The sequence below is a fragment of the Anarrhichthys ocellatus genome, unplaced genomic scaffold (genome assembly GCF_004355925.1).
Source record: "Anarrhichthys ocellatus isolate YVR2014 unplaced genomic scaffold, GSC_Weel_1.0 scaffold100, whole genome shotgun sequence".
Lineage (NCBI taxonomy): Eukaryota > Metazoa > Chordata > Actinopteri > Perciformes > Anarhichadidae > Anarrhichthys > Anarrhichthys ocellatus.
In genome coordinates, this window is record NW_022280130.1 from 918441 (window position 1) to 941498 (window position 23058).

Consider the following 23058-nt stretch of genomic DNA (forward strand, 5'->3'; position numbering starts at 1 on the left):
TGATATATACTTATTTAACGATAGCAAGTTTAGTCTTTTAAGCTTTTGGGGCATTATCAAGGCGTATAGTAATTATAATAATGGTCCAAAAAATAAATATAAAAAAATTGCTTTTAAATCCAATGTCTCCTAGTATCTTTAATTCACTGTAGAAATTCAGAATGTTATAATGATGGCTGATACCGGAAGATACACGCGGCAACATGTGAATAAGGGTACCGACACTGCTCACATTACACTTTTTTTTAAAAACATGGAATCTGTGATCGCTTGTGTCAATGCCATCAGAGACTGGACGGCAGAAAACTGCTTGCAACTTAACGACACTAAGATGGAGGTCCTGGTTATTGCTCCAGATGAGTTTGTCCCTATAGGCAGAGTATTGGTCCACTCTCCTCTGCTGCCCATTGCAACCTGCGCAATCTAGGGATTTTCTTTGATCGATCCATGTGGTTTGACCCCCATGTTAAGCAGCTGTCCAGATCATGTTTCTTCCACCTAAGAAATATCAGTAAACTGAGATCTGTAGTATCAACAGCTGAACTAGAGATGATCATACCTGTTGACTACTGTAACACACTTTTCTTATCACTCAGTGTATCTGCTCTTAACCGCTTGCAGGTCATCCAAAACGCTGCCGCCAGATTACTCACCAGGACAAATCGATGGTCTCACATCACCCCCGTACTCAGATCTCTCCACTGGCTCCCTGTAGCTTTTAGGATACACTTTAAAATCCTCACCCTCGCTTACAGAGCACCACACGGTCAGACTCCTACATATGTAGCTGATCTACTTCACCCCTATTCACCCGCCCGCACTCTCAGGTCAAACGCTTTAGGTCTTCTGTCTGTCCCTCGCACACGCTTTAGGACCCGTGGTGACCGAGCTTTTGAGGCAGTAGCACCGAGGCTGTGGAATGCTCTGCCTGCACCTCTACGCCTCGCAGATTCTGTGAACACTTTCAGAAACCAGCTCAAAACGCACCTCTTTAGACTGGCGTTTGGGTAAAACCCAGTGGCGGGCCGTGCATTTTATACCTGGGCCTTCACTGCTGTCCTGCAGCTGAAACACAGCTACGGTTATTTGTTTTGTGAAAAAATGAAGCCAACACCTATAGATCCACTAACTGCAGAGAATACGCTGAGAGTGCGTCTCCTCTCTGCTCTGACTGCAGCTGGGACTGCTACAGTCAGAGATGTTGGGCTTAGCAGAAATAAAATAACCACACATCCCAGTAAAAGACCTAATGACAGCATGATACAGGTAAGTGACAAAGAAATAGTATGTGTCTGACAGTGGTGGGCCGTCAGGGCCTGCAAGGCCTTCTCTGCTGGCCTAAACAGAATCACAAAGTTATAGCTATTTTATAATTTAATATGTTTTCTTAAATGTATTGTAATTTATAAAAATATTTTTCCCATTATCTTATTTTCTCATTGCACAGCTACTGTCTTCCTCAGTTGCTCTGCTTCCAGTGCAGCTTGTTTTAAGTAGAGCTTTTATCCAATCAGATTTCACCTCTGTGTCTCTAGGTAAGAAGAGAGGCCCGAGGCCTGCAGACTCACAAGTGAATCCCTTTGCAGTTTAAGTGAATGGGGACGATATTGTTGATTGTCATAGTCTTCAACCAATCAGATCTTTAGTTTGACATGTTGGGCGTATTCTTTGACGTATCAGAGCCTGCTAGCTGGCCTACAAGTATGTCAGCATTACGTGCAGCTCAGTTTTAAGGTGCAGCTCTGCAGTAAGATGCAGCGTGTGCTGTGATTGGTCAGTGGGCGAGCACGTGACTATTGGAAAACGAAACCTAAGCAGAGGCTTAGTCAGAGTAGTGAGAGTTCAAATTACCGTTCTGCACGCGGGAGCTGCCGTGAACGAGCAGCGGGAGGTGCCGTGAGCCGCCCCAAAGCACTCACAGGCGGCTACTCGCGCAGCAGTCCCAGCTGCAGTCAGAGCAGAGGAGACGCACTCTCGGCGTATTCTCTGCAGTTAGTGTATTTTTGTTTCAGCTGCAGGACAGCAGTGAAGGCCCAGGTATAAGATGCACGGCCCCCCAGTGTCTCCTTCAATGCCCACTCATCCAAGTCGGTTACACTTCCTCTTGGATGAGTGTTTTCAATCTGGAACCTAAGTTTATTTAGAGGTTGATGCTCTCTCTCTGCAGAGTAAACCAATTCTAGTAGCTCATAAGTGATCATTGAGAGACATTATGTTTATATGAGTCCATGCATTGTTTTTTAGGAAAATCCTCCTCATTCCTGTCCACCAGTTTATGGTTGGTGGAGATTCATGTTGGTCCTGAGCAGTTTTCTCAGTCGTCACTCAACCAGTGAGTGACTCAGCTTTTACAACAGGTGGAATATTTTAACATCGACAACAAATGGAAAATGTGCAGATTATATCAGGTTCAGTCATAACGTCATGAAATGAACATATGTGAATCTTGAAACGCTGCTTTGCATCAGGATCATATCTTGAAACTCAACTCTTTTGTCAAAATGCTTCAAAGTGTATCATTAAATATGAGAGAAAGGTATTATACGACAATTTAAATGTTTCATATTAGTTTCATTTGATAACTCTTTTGTCAGCCAGCTGTTTTTAAGCAGTAAAAGAAAACTGAACAGAATTAGTCTTTTGATGGCTTCATGTTTGTCGATAACTCTTTCTCTGAGGAGACAAGAAATATTTAACAACTACAGAAATTAAATGTTTTCAAAAGTGGAGCAGGTTTTAACCGAGGCTCTGTTTGTAAATGAGGAAGCAAAGTTCACATTCACAGCGCTGCTCCTCTTCCTGGAATGAAGCACAGCTTGATAACCCCTCCTTCTTCCTCCTGCTCTCAAACACAGCCGGCTCCACTCTGTCCACATGTTTCCTTGTTCCCTCCCCTTCAGATCTACAGTTTTAAAGATGGGTGTAACCAACATGGCGGTGAAGCGATAGAGCTGACAGGCTGCATTCACTGAACAAACAGATGTTGTTCAGATCAGAAGTCAAAGCAGAGTCGCTTCTAGTGAAGCGAAACTCAGACAGTCGTTGTCACTGAGAGGTGAAATGGCGCAGAAAGGAGTTCAGCTGGATCGGGAAGCCTTCTCTTGTTCCATCTGTCTGGATCTACTGAAGGATCCGGTGACTACTTCCTGTGGACACAGCTACTGCATGAACTGTATTAAAAGCTTCTGGGATGAAGAGGATGTGAAGAAACTCCACAGCTGCCCTCAGTGTAGGCAGACCTTCACACCGAGGCCTCTCCTGCTGAAAAACACCATGTTAGCAGTTTTAGTGGAGGAGCTGAAGAAGACTGGACTCCAAGCTGCTCCTGCTGATCACTGCTATGCTGGACCTGAAGATGTGTCCTGTGATGTCTGCACTGGGAGGAAACGGAAAGCCTTCAAGTCCTGTCTCGTCTGTCTGGCCTCTTATTGTGAGAAACACCTCCAGCATCATTATGACGTGGCTCCATTAACAAAACACAAGCTGGTGGACCCCTCCAAGAAGCTCCAGGAGAACATCTGCTCTCGTCACGATGAGGTGATGAAGATGTTCTGCCGTACTGATCAGCAGTGTATCTGTTACCTCTGCTCTGTGGATGAACACAAAGGCCACGACACAGTCTCAGCTGCAGCAGAAAGGACTGAGAGGCAGAGAGAGCTGGAGGTGAGTCGACTAAACATCCAGCAGAGAATCCAGGACAGAGAGAAAGACGTGAAGCTGCTTCAGCAGGAGGTGGAGGCCGTCAATCGCTCTGCCGACGAAGCGGTGAAGGACAGCGAGAAGATCTTCACCGAGCTGATCCGTCTCATGGAGAAAAGAAGCTCCGATGTGAAGCAGCAGGTCAGATCCCAGCAGAAAAGTGAAGTGAGTCGAGTCAAAGAGCTTCAGGAGAAGCTGGAGCAGGAGATCTCTGAGCTGAAGAGGAGAGACGCTGAGCTGAAGCTGCTCTCACACACAGAGGATCACAACCAGTTTCTACACAACTACCCCTCACTGTCACCACTCAGAGAACCTACAGACTCGTCCGGCATCGATATCCGTCCTCTGAGCTACTTTGAGGACGTGACGGCGGCTGTGTCAGAAGTCAGAGATAAACTACAGGACGTTCTGAGAGAGAAGTGGACAAACGTCTCACTGGCAGTGACTGAAGTGGACGTTTTACTGTCTCCTTCACAAGCAGAGCCCAAGACCAGAGCTGAGTTCTTAAGATATTCAAGTGAAATCACACTGGATCCAAACACAGCACACATGCTGCTGTTATTATCTGAGGGGAACAGAAAAGCAACAGTTACGAATGAACATCAGTCTTATTCTAGTCACCCAGACAGATTCACTTCATGTTGTCAGGTCCTGAGTAGAGAGAGTCTGACTGGACGTTGTTACTGGGAGGTGGAGTGGAGAGGAGAAAGAGTTTATGTAGCAGTCGCATACAAGAATATCATCAGAACAGGAAGCTCTCATGAATGTAGATTTGGATTGAATGACAAATCTTGGGCATTGCGTTGTAACAAAAAAAGTTTTATATTTTGGTACAACAATATCAAAACTCGCGTCTCAGGTCCTCAGTCCTCCAGAGTAGGAGTGTACCTGGATCACAGAGCAGGTATTCTGTCTTTCTACAGCGTCTCTGAAACCATGACTCTCCTCCACAGAGTCCAGACCACATTCACTCAGCCTCTCTATGCTGGACTTTGGTTTTATGGTTATCATGGAGACACTGCTGAGTTCTGTAAACTAAAATAGACAAAAGTGATTTAAGGAACAGCAAATTAATTTTTGTGTTTTAATCCTGAAACTCATTTTGTCTCCATCATTGTCACTTCATTGCTCATTTTTCTTCACCTGTCAATCAAACATTGAGGGCGGTACTTTGACATCTTGTCATTATTGTTGTGTACATGTTTGAGTGTCTTTAGGTGGAGCTCCTTCCTGTGTATGTTCAGCCATGGAGGCTATCACTGCTCGTGATGATCTTTGTTGACCTGAACTGATATTTCTCTTCATGAAAATGTAAACTGCTCTGAGGTTTAAATGTTTGATAAATATATGTATTGATGTATTTGTTAGTTATTGTTTCTCTTCCACTGCATGGCTCTTAAAGAGAGAAATCACCAGAGCTTCTTTTATCAGAGATTTAGTTCTCAGCACTCTTTGTAAAGATTTCTTTAAGTGAAATTATGTTTATTTTCTGTAACAGATTAAATGTTGTTCTTGTTGTTTTTTTAATAGTTGTACAAATCAGGTACTATGATATATTATATAACTAATGATTATAATCATAATCAATAAGTAAATCATTCTTTATTCTCTTTTACAGAACTGAGATTCTGGTCAAACAAATAGATTATGAGGATGAAGTGAATGTGTTCATGAAATCATTGAACAAGAGTCATTGAACAGACTTTACTGATGGGATGTGAACAAACTGAAGCTTTACATGATGAATAAAGTTGTAAGAGCCATTTTGTTGTTTTTGTTTTGTACAACCTCCCACCACATGGGGGCGTAGTGCCGGTGTGAATCAGGCCACAGGTAACATAATCAGTGGGGTCATTGGACACAGGTTGTTGCTAATAGGTAGAAGCAAACTGTTTTTGTCCGTGAAGATTTAACGAATGCAAATGTTATGATTTATTCGTTTTATGGAGAAAATGGATAACTGAAGAGAAAGTGGTGAACTCTGATTATGTGAGAAATAAAATGCCTATATTCGAAACTGGACTTCGTTATTTATGGCACGCGTCAGAACAAGCATTACAGCAACCGTAGTGACTTTTTTATTGGGAAGCAACGGTCACTACAAAAGTATTTCTTGATTCAAGAATGAACAAAGTATTTTCTTCTTGTCTTATTTACAGGGTTTCATACAAAGCTGATGGAGAAAATGTGAAACTAATATGAGAGTATAACTGAGTCAGTTTTCCTCCTGAAACACCACAAAGTACAGAGTTCCTCTTTAGAGCAGAAGAACATTAGTCAGTCAGTCTCTGCCCTTTAAACTGTCCTCACTAAAACATCTTAGTCACAGAGAAATGAGCAGAGTTTTATATCACGTGTCGCTTCTTACAACCAACATTCTGTTTGTGCACTTAGTCAATAAAGAGGATTTATTACACGGACATGAAAAAATATATAAAAGTAGTGAATTCATTTGGTGAAGTTTGGGTGTGAATAAGTTGTATTGAGTCCTCCTCACACACAGGAGACAACAGATACTGATGAGAGTTCAGAATGAGGCTGTCGTGTTGGTTCAGTGTTTATCTGTCACCTCACAGCCAGACCATGTTGTAAAGTTTGAATCCACACTTGACTCAAACTTCTTGTGACTCATTTTGTCCAGGGTGAAACCTGTCGACCCACCAAACAGCCTGCTGAGCTCAAGAGTTTCTCTAATTTATCCTCAATTAGTGTGGCACTGGGTGTTTGAGAAGACGGGGAAGTATTAGCCCCCTATTGTTTTGAATTCAGTAAAAGCTAAGGTCTCAGAAACCAGTGGCGGGCCGTGCATTTTATACCTGGGCCTTCACTGCTGTCCTGCAGCTGAAACACAGCTACGGTTATTATTTGTTTCTTGTAAACATGAAGCCAACACCTATAGATCCACTAACTGCAGAGAATACGCCGAGACTGCGTCTCCTCTCTGCTCTGACTGCAGCTGGGACTGCTGCGCGAGGCTTCTGTGAGAGAGTCCACCTGTGAGTGCTTTGGGGCGGCGGAGGGGCTCAGGGCAGCATCAGCTGCTCGTTCACGACAGGACAGAACGTACGTGCTTTAACGTCAGAGTCAAGACACCAGAAAAGTCTCCAACAACACCAGAACAAGTCGCCATGAGGGTTTGGAAAGTTGCCAGATTTAGCGAGAAAGTCGGCAAGTTGCCAACACAGGCACCGGTTAAATATGTCCCCAGAGCAACATTGGACGTAACAATGGTTCCTATCACATATTAAACCAAAGAAAAATCCATCTTCATAAAAACAAGTTGTACAAATAATAATATATAAACAAGCACATTAAAGCTACTGCAGATGTAAAAACAAATGCATTTAACTTACCAGAGCTGCTGTTCACTATTTAAAGACAAAGTCCTCCTTTCTTTGTTAACAAAGAGTTTAATCTCACAGTTGTTCAGAACATCCGTGTGTTTTAGTTCCAGTAGCAAGTCCTTCTTGATTCATGGACGCCAGTGAAGACAGTCGAGCCTCCCCAGTTGTATTTCTTGAATATGTTTTAATGCGTTTGAGGGCTGAGAATGTCCGCTCAACAGAGACAGCAGATATTGGGATTGTCACCGCCCAGACTATGACAATCAACAATATTGTCCCCATTCACTTAAACTGCAAAGGGATTCACTTGTGAGTCTGCGGGCCTCTGTTCTTACCTAGAGACACAGAGGTGAAATCTGATTGGATAAAAGCTCTACTTAAAACAAGCTGCACTGGAAGCAGAGCAACTGAGGAAGACAGTAGCTGTGCAATGAGAAAATAAGATGATGGGGAAAATATTTTTGTAAATTATAATACATGTAGTGTATTAAAGAAAAAATATTAAATTATAAAATAGCTATAACTTTGTGATTCTGTTTAGGCCAGCAGAGAAGGCCTTGCAGGCCCTGAAGGCCCACCACTGGTAAAACCCATGTACGAGACCTGCATTTAAACCTTGTTGTAGTTTTGTATTTTTCTGTGTGTATGTCAATTATTGGCCCTATGGTCACATTGTGTTTTTAGGGCCCGAGCACCGACGTAGTCGGAGCGGAGGACCTATTGTTTTTCGATTGTTTATTATTATTATCGTACCTGTTTCGTCGCAAAAATGAGGTGCTTGGGATACTGGAAATTTTTCGAAATTTGGCACGCAAGCCAGAATTTGCGAAAATTGCAGTCTGATTGGGGATCAGACTGCAAACGTATGAAATGTTGGCTCGATAGCGCCCCCTATTGAGTAGCCCCAACATTGGGTTTCACCTAGTTGTATGAAATTTGGTAGGTATGTGGATCGTGATGGGACGTACAAAAAATCCTCTTGGAATTTTTCTCTAAACCAAACGGGAAGTCGGCCATTTTGAATTTTATGACATTTTTTGACCGTTTCAAGGCGTCATACTTTAACGAACTCCTCCTAGAGATTTATCCCGATCAACTTCAGATTTGGTCAGTATGCTCTTGAGACCTTGGCAGTGAAAAGTTACTTAAAGATTAAAAAGTTATCGAACTATGTGACGTCAAAAAAACATAATTCGCCGCGAAAGAGGAAGTTGTTGTAACTCGGCCGTACATTGTCTAATCTGCTCCAAATATCTCATATGTCATAACATCCTGACACAGAACACATCTATGTGACAATTTAGAATCATAGTAATAGCGCCACTTAGTGGCAACTGGAAGATGTAAGTTATGTACTTTGACATCCTGCTCCTCACAGATTAATCAGATCCCTCTAAAATGTTGTCAGAACAGCCTTAAGACCTTGATAATGCTTCATTGTGAAGATTGTAAGAAGTTGTTGAAGGGCGGCGATGTGGCGGCTTGGCGAATTTCGATCCTTCGCCATGAACGAATAAACTGATGTAACTCAACTCCACATCATCAGATCTTTACCAGATTTCACATGTTTGATTAGACTCCAGGCCTGAAGATATTTGCAGGCCAATTTTGAATCATAGTCGTGAAAAACGAAGGTAATTTTCAGAGGCTAAAAATGCTTGAAACATAAGCAAACTTGGCACACAGATTTAAAGCCCAAAATGTAGTTCTATAATATGATTTTATTCAAAGCAGCCCTCGCAGTATGTTTGAGCTAGATGTATGAAATTTAGTAGGAACATGTATCACATAAGGACTTCAATAAAAGTCTCTTGGGGCCATGCTCTAAACCCAACCGGAAGTCAGCCATTTTGAATTTTTTATGAATTTCTAGTGTCGTTTTTGTCATTTCCAGGCGCTGCACTTTAATGAACTCCTCCCAGGGAATTAATCAGATCAACTTCAAATTTGGTCGGTATAATCTAAAGACCTTTGTGATGAAAAGTTACTCAAAGCTTGTTGTTTCGTGAAAAGCTGTTGCCGTGGCGACGCATTCTTCACCATGAACAACTAAGGTGTTTTTGAGAGGCTAGAAATGCTCGAAACATAAGCAAACTTGGCATACACATTTAAAGCCCAAAATGTAGTTATATAATAGGATTTTATTGGTTTAGAGTGGCAGATCGGCTCAATAGCGCCCCCTACAAAATTTCGACGAAGCAGCCCTCACTGTACGTTTCACATAGATTTACAAAATTTGGGAGGCACATGTATCACATGTGGACTTAAAATAAAGTCTCTTGGGACCATGCTCTAAACCCAACCGGAAGTCAGCCATTTTGAATTTTGTATGAATTTCTCGTGTTTTTTTTCCATTTCCAGGTGCTGTACTACGAACTCCTCCTAGGGAATTAATCCGATCAGCTTAGAATTTGGTCAGAACAATCTAAAGACCTTAGCGATTAAAAGTTACTAACAGCTTTAGGTTTCATCGAACGACGTGGATATGGTGTGATGGCCATTTTACATGGTTCGCCATCATCCATCAAGCTGTTGTAACTCCACTGTACTTTGTCAAAACTGTCCCAAACTTGACATGCTTGTTCACTGTCATGGCTTTAGGACTTCTGCATGCCAATATTAACTCATAGTCATAGCGCCACCTACTGATAAGCACGGACGTAAGCAGGATTCTATAATTACAGCGGCCCAAACACTGAACTTATTGAAAGTGTTTGTGGGCACACCATGAGAAAAAGACTTCTCTGATCTAAATATGTGCAAACTAAGATGCTTGGAGAGCAAACGTTAGATAACAGTGGATTTTCAAACCATGTCAGTGGGCATTAGTATAAATGATCTGTCCAGAGCTTCTTCATGACAATCAGGTAAAATGTTACAATGAATGCTTCACACTACAATCTAAAGTTACAGAAGAACTTAAAATGAAAGCAGTGTTAAATTAAAGTGTTCAAGTAACAGCAAATGGCACTACTGTTTTGTTAACTTTCATGTAAGTCCAAATACAATCAGCAGGACACTGCAGGGAGTTGAACCCCATCCCAGTAAACTGACAGTCTGTTATGTTACAAACACTGAAGCGCATTCACACACATTTATTTTCTTAATGATCTTTAAAGGCTTACATTTATGATTGTATCGGAGGTACACTCAAAACATTTGAGGCTTAAGACCTGGCAACCTGATCTTGCTACGCTGCTGGTCTACGCAGGAAATATCTCACTCGTGCACGCAGAGTGTGATGGTCAGAACTTCATGGCCGCGTCACCCAGAGTCCTGCCAGTACCGGAAAATACCGTTTAACTTGTGCACGCAGTGTATGACGTTCACAGAAATGCATGGCCAGAGTCCTGCTAGTACCCTCGACGTGCGTGAAGTTGCGAGGGCCCGATCAATGCTGCTCGCAGCTTTAATTTATTCTTGTAATTTCTGCCCTGTTAAGCATTTTGTGACTTTTGTCTGTGAAAAGAAATTCATGTTTTGTTAGTTCTCTCTGCAAGACGACAAGCAAATAACTTTTAAAATACTTGTTTTCTCAATGGAACTCGGATTGATCGATGCTATTCTAAGCTAACATTGTAGCAGCTCCATCAACACTCAAAATAACGTCATCTAGGCATAAATAAGGCAGCGTCTTTTTCATCGTTTGTACCATATGGTTTACACACATAGTTTCGTCCGGTCTCTACTAATATGAGGTATCGTAGAGATGTGGTTGAACACAGACGGCGACAATATTTGTTTCCTGATTCAACGGCAGGACGTCAGTGATGACAGGAGGAGCATCTCAACGCTGATAGGCTATCGCGCTGCAGAATTTTTTTCGCCCGAGTTGAAACATTTTAACTCACGCAATTTCGCGCCATCACAAATTTGCGTCACTCCAGTCTCATCACGTCTGTGCATAGACTTTGTATGTAATCTACTCGCGCGAATAATTTGCGCCGCAAATGGTGTGAACACGACATAACATTGTGGAGTCCTGGGTAAAAGTCCTGTGTTTGATTGACCCATCCACCAACTTGACCTCATCCCGACAAGGACTTTGTCACTCTTTATATTACGACAAATGATTTGACAAAATACAATTTTGAGCTGATGATGGTGCTAGATAAAAAGTTAAGGGATCACCACCGTGTTTTCCAATTTATCTTGAGAAGAACATACATGTCAGAAACAAATTTTCTTTCTGTGCGTTATGATAACGCTTTGTAGGTTTTTCGTGTGTCAAGTCGTTACCGCGAAACTACCGCAGTTGGGTTTAGGCGATGAAACCACTGAATTAGGTTGAGGAAAAACATCGTGGTTGGGCTCAAGATAAGTACGTAAACTTCTATACAATCTGACTTCTTTATGCAACTGGAGGAGTCGCCCCCTGCTGGTCAGTAGAGAAGATGCAAGTTTTAATACACTTCCACATTGGCTTCACTCGGCACTACCGGAGGTTGCCGCCTGGTGATATGTCGCATGATCTCACGACATAGCGGGGGAACCAGCAGTCTCACAAGGTTATCTTTCCACCTGCCTCTGCACACCGCTTCCACCTCCCCTTCAGTTCTCCCCTTCCCACTTCCTGTTGTCGCCCCTGAACTTTTCCTTTCTCTTTTTTTCCACGACTCAGCTCCTATCTACTCACCTCCAATCGCGTTCGTCAGCACTGCCCCTTTGGCTGTGTCGCAGTGAGACGACTCTATCATCATCATTATCACCGCCTTCATTTCCAAAGCCTTATCTTCCTTAATAAAGTGTGTGGTTTTTGTCTCTTTGTGCTGACATCCCCAGGCTGCGCTTGAACACGGCTTACTTCTATCTCGCTCCACTTCGCATTGAAATTAACTGGATTTTTTTTTCGGGGAGGGAGGGGGGGGACCAGCGCTAGCGTAGCTTGCATCAGCTCGGTGCAAGCTAATAGGGGTATCAGCAGTTGCCTGCATCGGGGGAACATCAAAGCGAGCAATTCCCTCTGAACACAGAATCTGAGTGCACACAGCGGGCAAAAAAAAAAATAAAAAATGCACACACACTCAGGCATGCACGTACACACACAAACACACACACAGACGCGTGCACAGACGGGTGCATACAGCGGGCATGAGGGAAGGAGTAGCGCCTTGTTTTCAGACAGTATTTCCATATATGTTAATAGCGTTCTTGTTATTCTGCAGAAACAGCCGGTGGTGTAATGAAGTGATGAGCTGTCCTGGCTGCAGGGAGGAGGACAGACAGGTTCAGAAAACACCAGTCAGTTTAAAAAATGTTTTTGTCTTTTCTTTTCAGGCGTTGTATTTTACTCCAAAAGTGTAAACACACACAGAATACACACACACACACGATTGATTTCCCGCCATTGTCCGCGTTGCCGCTGATATGAGTGACGTGTTTGATGTGGAGCACGTTGAGGCGGATCATTGATGTTTCTGCTAACACCACATGATTACCTCATGAATGGCTCCATTTGAGAAGAAGCTGTATGGGAACTGGGTCATGAAATGTTTAGACGTTCAAACAATCATACTCCAAAGCCAGATGAATGGCGTTTTGATCTGGAACAAGCGCAGCTTTCGACCGACTAAACTGATGCACCATCGTGTGTGAAATCGGAGCAATCGCCGCTTCTTTACCTGCACTCCGCCGCGACGAACACAACGCATTAGGGCCCGATCAAAGCGCTGTAATCATATTTGGTGAAGGAGACCTTTTTTTTTTTTGTTGTCATATAATTTGATTTGCTCGGCGAGTGGCCACGGAGTGCCGCTCGTTATCATCTGAATAATTCATAATGAATTGTGTTTGTCATTTCTGCTCGGTTATTATCAAATCTCTTTGGTGTCACGGAACAAATGAATTGAACAGATAGAGGTTAATATCTTTCAAGCACATATTTTTCTTATGCTGGCGGTGACCCAGTGTCATCTTTATTTCAACATAAAGAGGTTGTCAGGGTTGTCCAAACACAGCCAAACCATTTAAGATACATTTTATTTGATATTGAAGCAGTAATTTCTAATAACTGAAAATACCTCCTGCACACAAAGAGACTAAATATTTGATCCAAGGAGATTTATTGGTCGACTTGTCGCAGTGGCGGGAACATGTGGTTATGAAACAACAGAGTATTACATTCTGGCTAGAGGGGGAGGCTGAATGTCTGATTCTACACTGAACTTACATTGAACTAATATCATTGAATAGTTCAATGATTTTACATTGAACCAGATCATGATAAATAGCCTGTTTTGGTTTAAATATCTTATTAACAATGCTCTTCATAAAAATATCTTGCCATGTAGACTAAGTTGCGCTATCCAAATGTGCGGGCTCATCGGAGCAGCATCCTGGCCATGGCATCAGGAAGCCAACAACATGGCTACTGTTTCAAAATCAAGGATTACATTTATAAATCAGAGAACTCGCATAAGAACGTAGCGCTTTCAGAACGCTGAATATGTTTAGAATATATGAAGGATTGTCAAAATCAGCAGGGGGAGGAGCAACAGCTAAGCGACAGTCACATGTATGTTGGACAACAGTTAAGTTGTTTTTACGATTTTATCTGTCTATATGCAAAAGAAGATTAAACAGAGGGGGATCAATGAGCAAATAAAAACATGACAATAAGTTGACTATAGACAAGACTTCAACAATCAGATTCCACTGTGAACTCTTAGTCGGGGACACCAGATATAATAGATTCTAGACTCAGTCTCTGCTCTTTGTTCTCACCACCTTTTAAAAATGTTTGCTACTTTAGGCTGTAATCGACTGTTGGCTTCATGTGTGTGAGTGGAGACGTGATGATATGAACGAAACTGGTGAGAAAATTGCAGTGCGCTGGTATTATTTTCTTATTCGATCATTAACCGCAGCCTGGCTTAACTGACCTCCCCCCTCATTCTGATGAAAAGCTGTCTCTGAACAGCTTCCGGCCCTTCCTGCACTCATCTCTCCATCCACCATCTCATCCAAATGTAGTCTTGTGCCATTGATTTCCCGTGTAGCGTTGTAAATTACTGTAATCATAGCCCACGGTACTGTTCGCCAAGTGTGTTATCTCTGCAGTTACTCAGTTATTCATGTGCTTCTTTCTGGCTGCCAAGACTAAATGATCTGCGAGTGTTGGTGGGAATTATACTTATGTGGGTCTGGATTTTCATAATGCTGAAGCGTGTTACCAACTTAAAGGAATACTTAACCAAGAAATTACCATTTCTATATCACTTACTCTCCCCAGGTTCCCTTAAATTCTTGAAGAGAATTTTGTTTTTCTCTCATGCCTCCACAGTGAACGGAAAATCCTGAAACAGAGAAACGTCTAGATGAATTGAAGTGAATGGGGGCGGCGTTTAACAATCGTAAAACTGCAGCGTAATCTAAGCCTCATCAATCATTAATTACTCGTATGTGAACTACTTTCCAAACGAGACTCTACTACATAGAATTTCTAGGCGTAACCAAGGACTGGAGCACATTGGTGACCACAGGATTCTATTTGCTTCTGTAGTCTTTGTCAGGGTGTGATGCCCAGCATGCACTGGGGCCAAGTGGGGAATTCCTGGGATTAGAACTTGCATCATGAGGTAATGCGGTACGTCATTTAAAAAATATTTTTATAATATTATCATTAATAAGTTCTGGGGCCTCATTACAGAAAAATATTCAAAATGCTTGTCCTGTCTCAACTTAAGTTTAAAATAAGGGAAACATCCTATCTTCCTGTTACAGAAATCTCAGAATTCCTATCGTATCTTAATTTAAGAAATCCTAACAATAACTGTCAATTAGATTCTTCAATCGGCACTCGTCCTGTCATGCCTGTATCTATGTTTATAATGTACCGGTAGGCTACTCCAGATGGACAAGCCATAATAAGTTACCCACTTAGCAAAAAAACAAAAAGCGTTTGTGGTCTGTACGACCACTGGCAGAGCCCCATGCCTCCTTGTAGGCCACTCCAGAGTGGAGTGCGTCCAAAAGTTAGGACGATTCTGTAAAATCTAAATTCCTATCCTAAGATAATGTAGGACTTCTTTCCTGAATGCAGTTAATAAATATGTTTCTGGAACACCAACAATCCTAAATGACATCCTAAACTGAGCTAAGATAGGACCTCAGAATCAATCTGTAATAAGGCCCCAGGTGTCTACACTGCTGCTCCGTCTGAGTTGGTTTGGACGTCTGATCAAGATGTCACCCGAATGTTCAGGGGGTTTGGGAGGAGCCCTCCCGAACAAGCTGGCAGAATATTCCAGCCGACCTGGGAATGCCTCAGGACCCCCCAGGAAGAGCCGGAGGCTGTGGATGGGGAGACGTCTGGACCAAACTGATTAGTCTGCTGCCACCGCCACCTGGAGAAAAGCATTGACGCATTGATGAATAGGTGGAAGGTGGCAGGATAGGTTGTTCAGACAGCTGTTAGCTCTGCTGTGATGTGGTTCACCTGCTTCTTAGGGGAATTATCTCTCTGTGTTCACCTCCTAGCAGCTAACTTTGTCCGTCTGCAGTTAGGCTCTCAGCAGGTGGCATGCAATGGGTTTATCGGAGCAGCTACCTGCTGCAGTTGGACACAACTCCGATGAGAGCCACGAGACTGAACCGTGACGGTGAAGTTGAAGGCCGTAACAACCAAAACAAAGAGGCTGAACAACGCTAGAAGTTAGGCTGGAGATATACTTGGTTTTTAAGCATGCGTTCGTGCCGTGTAAGCGACAGGATATGCGAAGGCAGCATCATCTAATAAAATCTGTTATACCTCCCTCATACAATTTTCAAATTAGTGCAGCTTTCATTTCTGCATCAATGTAGCTTCTCATAAGCGAATATTTCCCTAAACTGCCGTACGAGTTCTCTTGGTAAAACTCTTTTGATGAGTGCAGAGCACGTCTTCTCCTTTTTACTGCTTTATGACACAAGTGCAACCCCCAAACAACTCAGCAGGCTTCTCTCTCTCTCTCGCTCTTTTTTTTAAACTTATTTAGAAATTGGGCTAGCATCTCTGGGACTGTCAAGAGTTTACACCCGTGTTAGTGATTCTGTTTCTTCTGTTTTATGGATTATCTACATTGACTGGTGTGCAGCAAAGCCTAATATAAGGCTAATACGGTTAATGCAAAATAAATGCTGTGCTTAAAGAAAATGATAAGAGATGGATGGACTGACGGACGGTCATTCTATACTTTCTCTCAGGGAAAGAAACAACTATAAGTATGCAAGTCATAACCTATAAGGTATCACGGACTGATGATGATGTCATACTTTCAGAGAAAACATTTTCAAATCTTGATTGATAGTTATCCACTTTAGCTACAGGAGTCAAACACGTCTGACAATGTGTGATGACAATACTTAATAATTCAAGAGCTGACTCGGTAATTGGACTTGTGTTTGTGGCTGACACTGCCAGACACCCACGTGGTGTTTATCCAGTGAGAGAAATACTGTCCGGCAGCAGAGTCTGATTAAAATCCTTATGCCAACATAATGACTTGATGCGACTCGTTCTGAACAAACACGTGAATAATTGGACTTCAAATCTGTTACCATGCGGCGAACATTTACACAGCGATTATTATTTATTCGTCGGCATACACGCATTGTTTGGTAAACACTTGTGCTGACACTTGGAGCTGTGAAAAGCCGGCCTTCGGTGCGAGGAGGAGCCGGTGTGAAGAGCCAGCAGCTTCTTTTATCTTCTTGTGTGTTGACCTGAACCCACATCCCTGTGATACAGTAACACAGGACTCAGCTCTATGTCGAGTCTTACGTTTACGTAGCTTCTGAATTCATTTATTTATATTTATTTTGTCAGTCTGTGTGTACCTCATGAATTATGTATGACCTATTTACAGAGAACCACCATTAAGTCATGAATATATGTATAGTATAATAATGTTTGCGTAAAATTGTGCATCGAAAACATATTGTTATATTCACTGTCTGCTGCGAAAGTCACACAGCTTCTCCTCTTACCAGGTGGAATTAAATTAATTAAATTAAAACAGAGCCGATATTATTAATCCTGTTATTATCATACTATCATTATTATTCTTACTTTAATTGTTATTCTTCTTATCATGATTATTATTGTTATTATTCATACTATTCTTAATATTATCAATATTATACACTATCATTGTTATTAGTCGTACTATTCTTGTTATTATTCTTACTGTTATTCTTATCATACTATCATTGTTATTATTATTCTTACTTTTCTTACTATAATTATTATTTATAATACTATTATTATAATAATTATATTATGTATGTATATTTTTATACATACTGTATGCACTATTCGGCTGTATAATATATATATATATATATATATATATATATATATATACATATATATATATATATACATACATATATATATATGAATAATTGCTGTTGAGTCACAACCACAAAACTCTGGATTAAACAATTTATTGTGGGTTCATACACTTCTTCTATGTGTTAAACAATGATGCAGAGTATGCATTGAATTATATTAAAAAACTCTTTTTGGAGAAACAGATCTTTAGACAGTGACAATATTTATTTCACTTAGTATAATGAGCACCTTCGCCTCAAACATCCCCTTTGAGATGAACACAGCTCTACTTTCTCTGTCCTGTTACAATGGTGATGTGATACAGGCTCCTAGACGCTCCAAAACCACAGTTACTGGAAATAGTGATGGTGTAAGTGGTGGCAGTATTAGTGACAGAAGTAGCATATTTATTTCACTGTACATCAGCAGGTTAGTATTCACATTTCTCTCCTTCCTCTGACCTTATTTTGAAAGAAAGAAAAAGCATTTTATTGATACAATAGTTTTCTTGTGTGTGAGAGAGAGCTTTTTCTCTGACGGCTCCATAATGAGAGCACAGCTTCCCCCTCACAGCGCGAATGTGTCTGAATTCTAAAGTCTGTCAAATGTTGAAATGCAAAACCAACTTATTTAGACTCACAGAGACTACTTAATGTCCGCTTCACATTTGGCTGCACTGAAATGATTTTTTTCTTTAAAAATGAACATGGATGCACTGTCACATATAACGACGTCTCCTCTCATTCTACCTGCAGAGACCTGATGAGAAACCTGGTTATACACGACTAAGAAACAGACTCCTGGCTAATGTCTGGCTGCAGAAATCAGCTTTTTCTCCCTCCTCCCCCCCATTACGGACACAAGATTTCTTGTTTCCATGACTCTGAAGAAATCTGCAGAAAGCAGACAGTAAGTCCAATGCATGTAAACACACTGGAAATTTGACCCAGGCCCCTGATCAGGTGCCGTTTTGCGAGACAGAAGGCCTCTATCTCTCTCTCTGACACTTCTCCAGAAATCACTCGAGGAGGTTTTTCAACAGGACACAAAAATGCAAAAATATTGCCTACGAATAATTTTGAAAGGTAAAACCGGACCGAGTGGATCTGGTCTGCGCTGCTTTTTTCACGGTTTTGAAAGGAGTAATAAAGTTTTCTGTTGTGGTTCGGACTACGCAGCAACACGACCTGTTCTGTTGATCGGTTGATGCCTTTAATTGCAGTGCGAAAGCTCCGAAAAATGAACCTCGTCCCGAAAAAAAAAGCACTTTTTTGCCACGTGGTATTTGTGTTCTGTGTGAAGGTCTTCATGACAAAAACAGTTAGAATAAATATATTGATGCCCCCCTGGTGTGTAGAGGCCTTTAGAGCGTATTAATCACACTGCATGGGGATGAATTTGTAGACCTTTTTAAAATTCTGTCAAACAAAAGTGTTTTTAGTGGAAATAACAAAGAACATAACTAAAACCACCAACAGTTGCAGGCGGAGTGAACTGACCAGGCTCAGCTCTCACCGATTGTTCACTTGATGAAACATGCTGGTGGAATTACAACCCTGCAAGCTCCGCACGTGCCTTGTTTCCAAGGTTGTTCACAAAGACTTCATTATGGCCGTGCAGAGATTTACACAGATCTGAAAGCTTGTTAATGAATTTGTATTGTTGCTACTTAAACGACTGAAGCGAACTCCACAATAAATGCCGGGGCGGTTGAATCCATCTGCATTGTCTGGCCGCTCCCTCGTGACGCGGACCTGCTGCCGGGCGATAAAAAACGTCGAAGCTGTTCTTGTCGTGATCGGCTTTGTGGCTCGGTCCGCGGGACATCCGGGGGTGGGACACACCGCCGCTCACAGAGAAGTCAATCGGGGGACAGCGTAGATGGTCGTTAGCAATGGGCGGTTCTCACCGTCGCCGCGGGGATGGGGCCGCCGGCCGATAATTGGGCGTGGGACTCGGTGGCAACAAAGCAACGCGACCTTCGTAATGAGATTAATGATGTTGTGTTAGGTCTTGTTTCACCAAGGAGAGGATTATCTCCTAACAGCCCTCCTAAGGTGAAGGAAAGGACAATTACTCACACACACAATCATCAGGCACATTCCCTATTCAGGCTGAGCTCTAAATGATGTTCCAGAGCTGGGTCAGGGCTCATCCCCACAGAAAGAAGAAAAAAAAAAGCAATTTACTCAAAACCTCAGCAATGAGCATTAAGGAAGTCAAAGTCAATTGTTTTCAACCTGAGCGTTGCAAAGTTCACACCGACTCCTGATCAAACACCTCTGGGTGAATATAAATATGCTTCTTGTATGTGACCGACCCGAGTAACGACGCTTCGGCGTTTGTCAGAGATGAGCCCTGGATGAATTGTCTTGAGCTCTGCCCGGTGACGGAGTCGCTTCACGCAGCGAGATCTAACTCTCTCTCCTCTGTCCTGATTCTCCTGGACCTGTCTGCGGCATTTGACACTGTTAACCACCAGATCCTCCTATCCACTCTCGAGGGGATGGGCGTTTCAGGCTCTGCACTCTCCCTGTTTGCATCCTACCTGACAGGTCGATCCTACCAGGTGTCATGGAGGGGCTCTGTGTCGGAACCACGCATGCTGACTACGGGGGTTCCACAAGGCTCAGTCCTGGGCCCCCCTCTCTTCTCGCTCTACACAACATCTCTGGGTTCTGTTATTCGCTCGCATGACTTCTCCTACCATTGTTATGCCGATGACACCCAGCTGGTCTTGTCATTTCCCCCCGGGGACACTCAAGTGGAGGCACGCATCGCTGCGTGCTTGGCTGACATCTCGAAGTGGATGACGACACACCACCTCAAGCTCAACCTGGACAAAACCGAGCTACTGTTCCTCCGGGGAAGGGTTGCCCGCACCGAGACCTGTCCATCACCATTGATGATACCGTGGTGACGCCAACTCGGACTGCGAGAAACCTGGGTGTGACCCTGGATGACCAACTGTCGTTCTCAGCAAACATTGCATCGGTTACACGCTCCTGCAGCTTCCTGCTCTACAACATCAGGAGGATTCGGCCCTTCCTCACTGATGAGACGGCGCAGGTGCTAATCCAGGCTCTTGTCATCTCCCGCCTGGACTACTGCAACTCACTACTTGCCGGAGCCCCGGCATCGGCCATCAGACCTCTGGAGGTTGTCCAGAAAGCTGCAGCTCGCCTGGTGTTCAATCGCCCCAAGTTCTCCCACACAACTTGCCTTCTCCGTTCTCTACACTGGCTACCTGTAAGAGTCCGCATCCAGTTTAAGACTCTGGTGCTAGCCTACAGGGCAGTGAAAGGAACAGCTCCTTCCTATCTCCAGGTCATGGTCAAGCCCTACACCCCGGCCCGACCACTTCGCTCTGCTACCTCGGGGCGACTGGTTGCCCCATCGCTCAGAGGTCCCTGCGGCCAATCGACCCGGTCGCGGCTGTTTTCTGTCCTGGCCCCACAGTGGTGGAATGAACTCCCCACTGACGTCAAGACGGCAGAGTCGCTGCCCATCTTTCGGCGCAGGCTGAAAACTCACCTCTTCAAGAAGGCCTACCCTTCCGCTTAGCACTTACTTAGCATCTATTGTATTCATACTAGCTTATTGCACTTATTGTTTTTATATTAGTTTGTGGCACTTATTGCATTCGTTTGTTTCTGCACTGTACGTTGGCTCTGGTTTATGCTCTTAGATGCTTGTTTGAGGAAAGGACATGCACTTATTACTTCTGGTGACTAGTTGTTCTCTCGAAAACCGATGTTGAATACACCTATTGTAAGTCGCTTTGGATAAAAGCGTCTGCTAAATGATTGTAATGTAATGTAATGTAATGCCCTCTGAACACCCGGAAAATATTCATCACAAGTCGCTCCTAGGACCGCGTGCGCTCCGATCCCCGGGGCCGATCTATCTGTCAGACGCACTCAGGACCGCATGTTGGTGATTGTCAAGATGGATCCGTGGAAAATCCCACGCAAAGGGAGGGCGAGTGCATCAGCAGGTGAATGCAGTTTATTTAAGGGACCCAGCTAGATTTATTGTTAAACAAACGTTATTTATTTAGGTGCAGTTTTCAGGCCCTGACACACTTTGGGCCCATTGGCGAGCGTCTGTCGCGCTACTTTTTGTGTCATGCACCACAGTATTCAATTCAATGTATTATGTATAGCAGCAGAGGGCTTTAGAATCTTTACAACATATGACATCCCCCACCCCCCCAAAAAAAGTATGAATAATGATAATAAAAGCATTAATGATAGCAGTAATAGTAATAGAAGTGTGGTTAACAATGATGGCACTAGTCTGCCCATGTCGGCAGCTTTTTTGGCCGATTCAGCATGGTGAAGAGAAACGGAAGTGAGGAAAGCAAGATAGTCAAGAGGGCACACACAGAGGGCTCCTCCCACTTTTCATCTCCGTCTCATCTGATTCCAATATGCAAGTATTTCTGGAATGAAGCTAAGTCATGTGCGAGAGTGGTGGGAAAAGGTTCTGCTTTGTTTCATGTGTGTGTCATAACAACTGCATGTGTATTATCCGTAGCCGTAGGTCTCCGGTGTTCCTCTCATGCAGCCGCAGAACGTACACGGTAAGTGGCCGTTAGCTGGAGTCTTCGCGGGGAGTTCAAGTGCAACATTTTAGCCAAGACAGGTGACATTGAGCAGTCACAGAAACAATATCTCGAATAGATACCACATACCTTAGCAACATTTATTTATGCCATCAACCAAGACCGAAAATAACCACCAACTTACCTTGTAGTCTGTGGCTTCGCCCTCTCCTTTGTTCTATCTTTATAAAGTACTGAGGTTGAGTCGTAGAACCCGTCTTCCATTTCCGAATCTCTCTGACGTCAGGATAATCTCGACGTTGATGGGCTTGCATGGTCATGCAAAATCTTCCTCTGAAGTTCAAACATGTATTTGCTTGCCTGAGGCAAATTTGTGTGCATTTGCGACAGAAGCCAATGCGGAAGTGTCTTAAACTTGCATTCTCTCTACTTACCAGCAGGGGGCGACTTCTCTGCTTACAAAAATAAGTCCGATTGTCTAGAAGTCTATGAGAAAATGACTACTTCTCTCTTGATTTATTACCTCAGTAAACATTGTAAACATGAGTTCATGGTCTCAGTTTCTAGTGTCAAGTCTTCTTCAATACAGCATGATGTTCATTTAGTAAATGATGGTCCATTTAGAGTCAAACAGACCATAAAGCAGAGTATGCTTTAGGGCGGGCTTACTGTAATTGACAGGTTGCTGGCGCTACCAGAGCTGTATACGGCGTCTCTATGTCACTGCTCCACATTCAAAATATGGTCACTTCCGTTCGTTGGTTGCAAAAAAAAAACATGGCGATGCGAAACCGCCAAACTCGAGGCTTCAAAGCGGCAGTCCACAAACCAATGGGTGACATCATGACTACGTCCACTTCTTATATACAGTCTATGGTCAGAACACATCCTAGACGTTCTGTACCGGCTCGTCACTTCTTACTGAAATCAGCTGCCTGCAGTGATGATTGCAGACCAGAAAAACAAAATGACTCTGTGCTGCTGTGGGGAACTTGAGTTGGAGGATGATTCTCTGTGGATCTGTCATGGTGAGTGACACCTTTTACATTACATTAATTTGATCCATTGTTGATGTAAAAATATGACTTAGTGCAGCTTTAAACCAACATAAAACGATTATGATTTTTGTTAGCCGT

At 42.9% G+C, this 23058-nt stretch overlaps 1 protein-coding gene across 1 annotated transcript; it reads left to right on the forward strand.

Moving 5' to 3' along the window:
* Nucleotides 1-2968: 2968 nt before the first annotated feature.
* LOC116399075 (tripartite motif-containing protein 16-like) lies at nt 2969-5599 on the forward strand. The gene has a single exon (XM_031875934.1). The coding sequence runs from the start codon at nt 3061-3063 to the stop codon at nt 4741-4743; it is 1683 nt and encodes a 560-aa protein (XP_031731794.1). The 5' UTR covers nt 2969-3060; the 3' UTR covers nt 4744-5599.
* The last annotated feature ends 17459 nt before the right edge of the window (nt 5600-23058 follow it).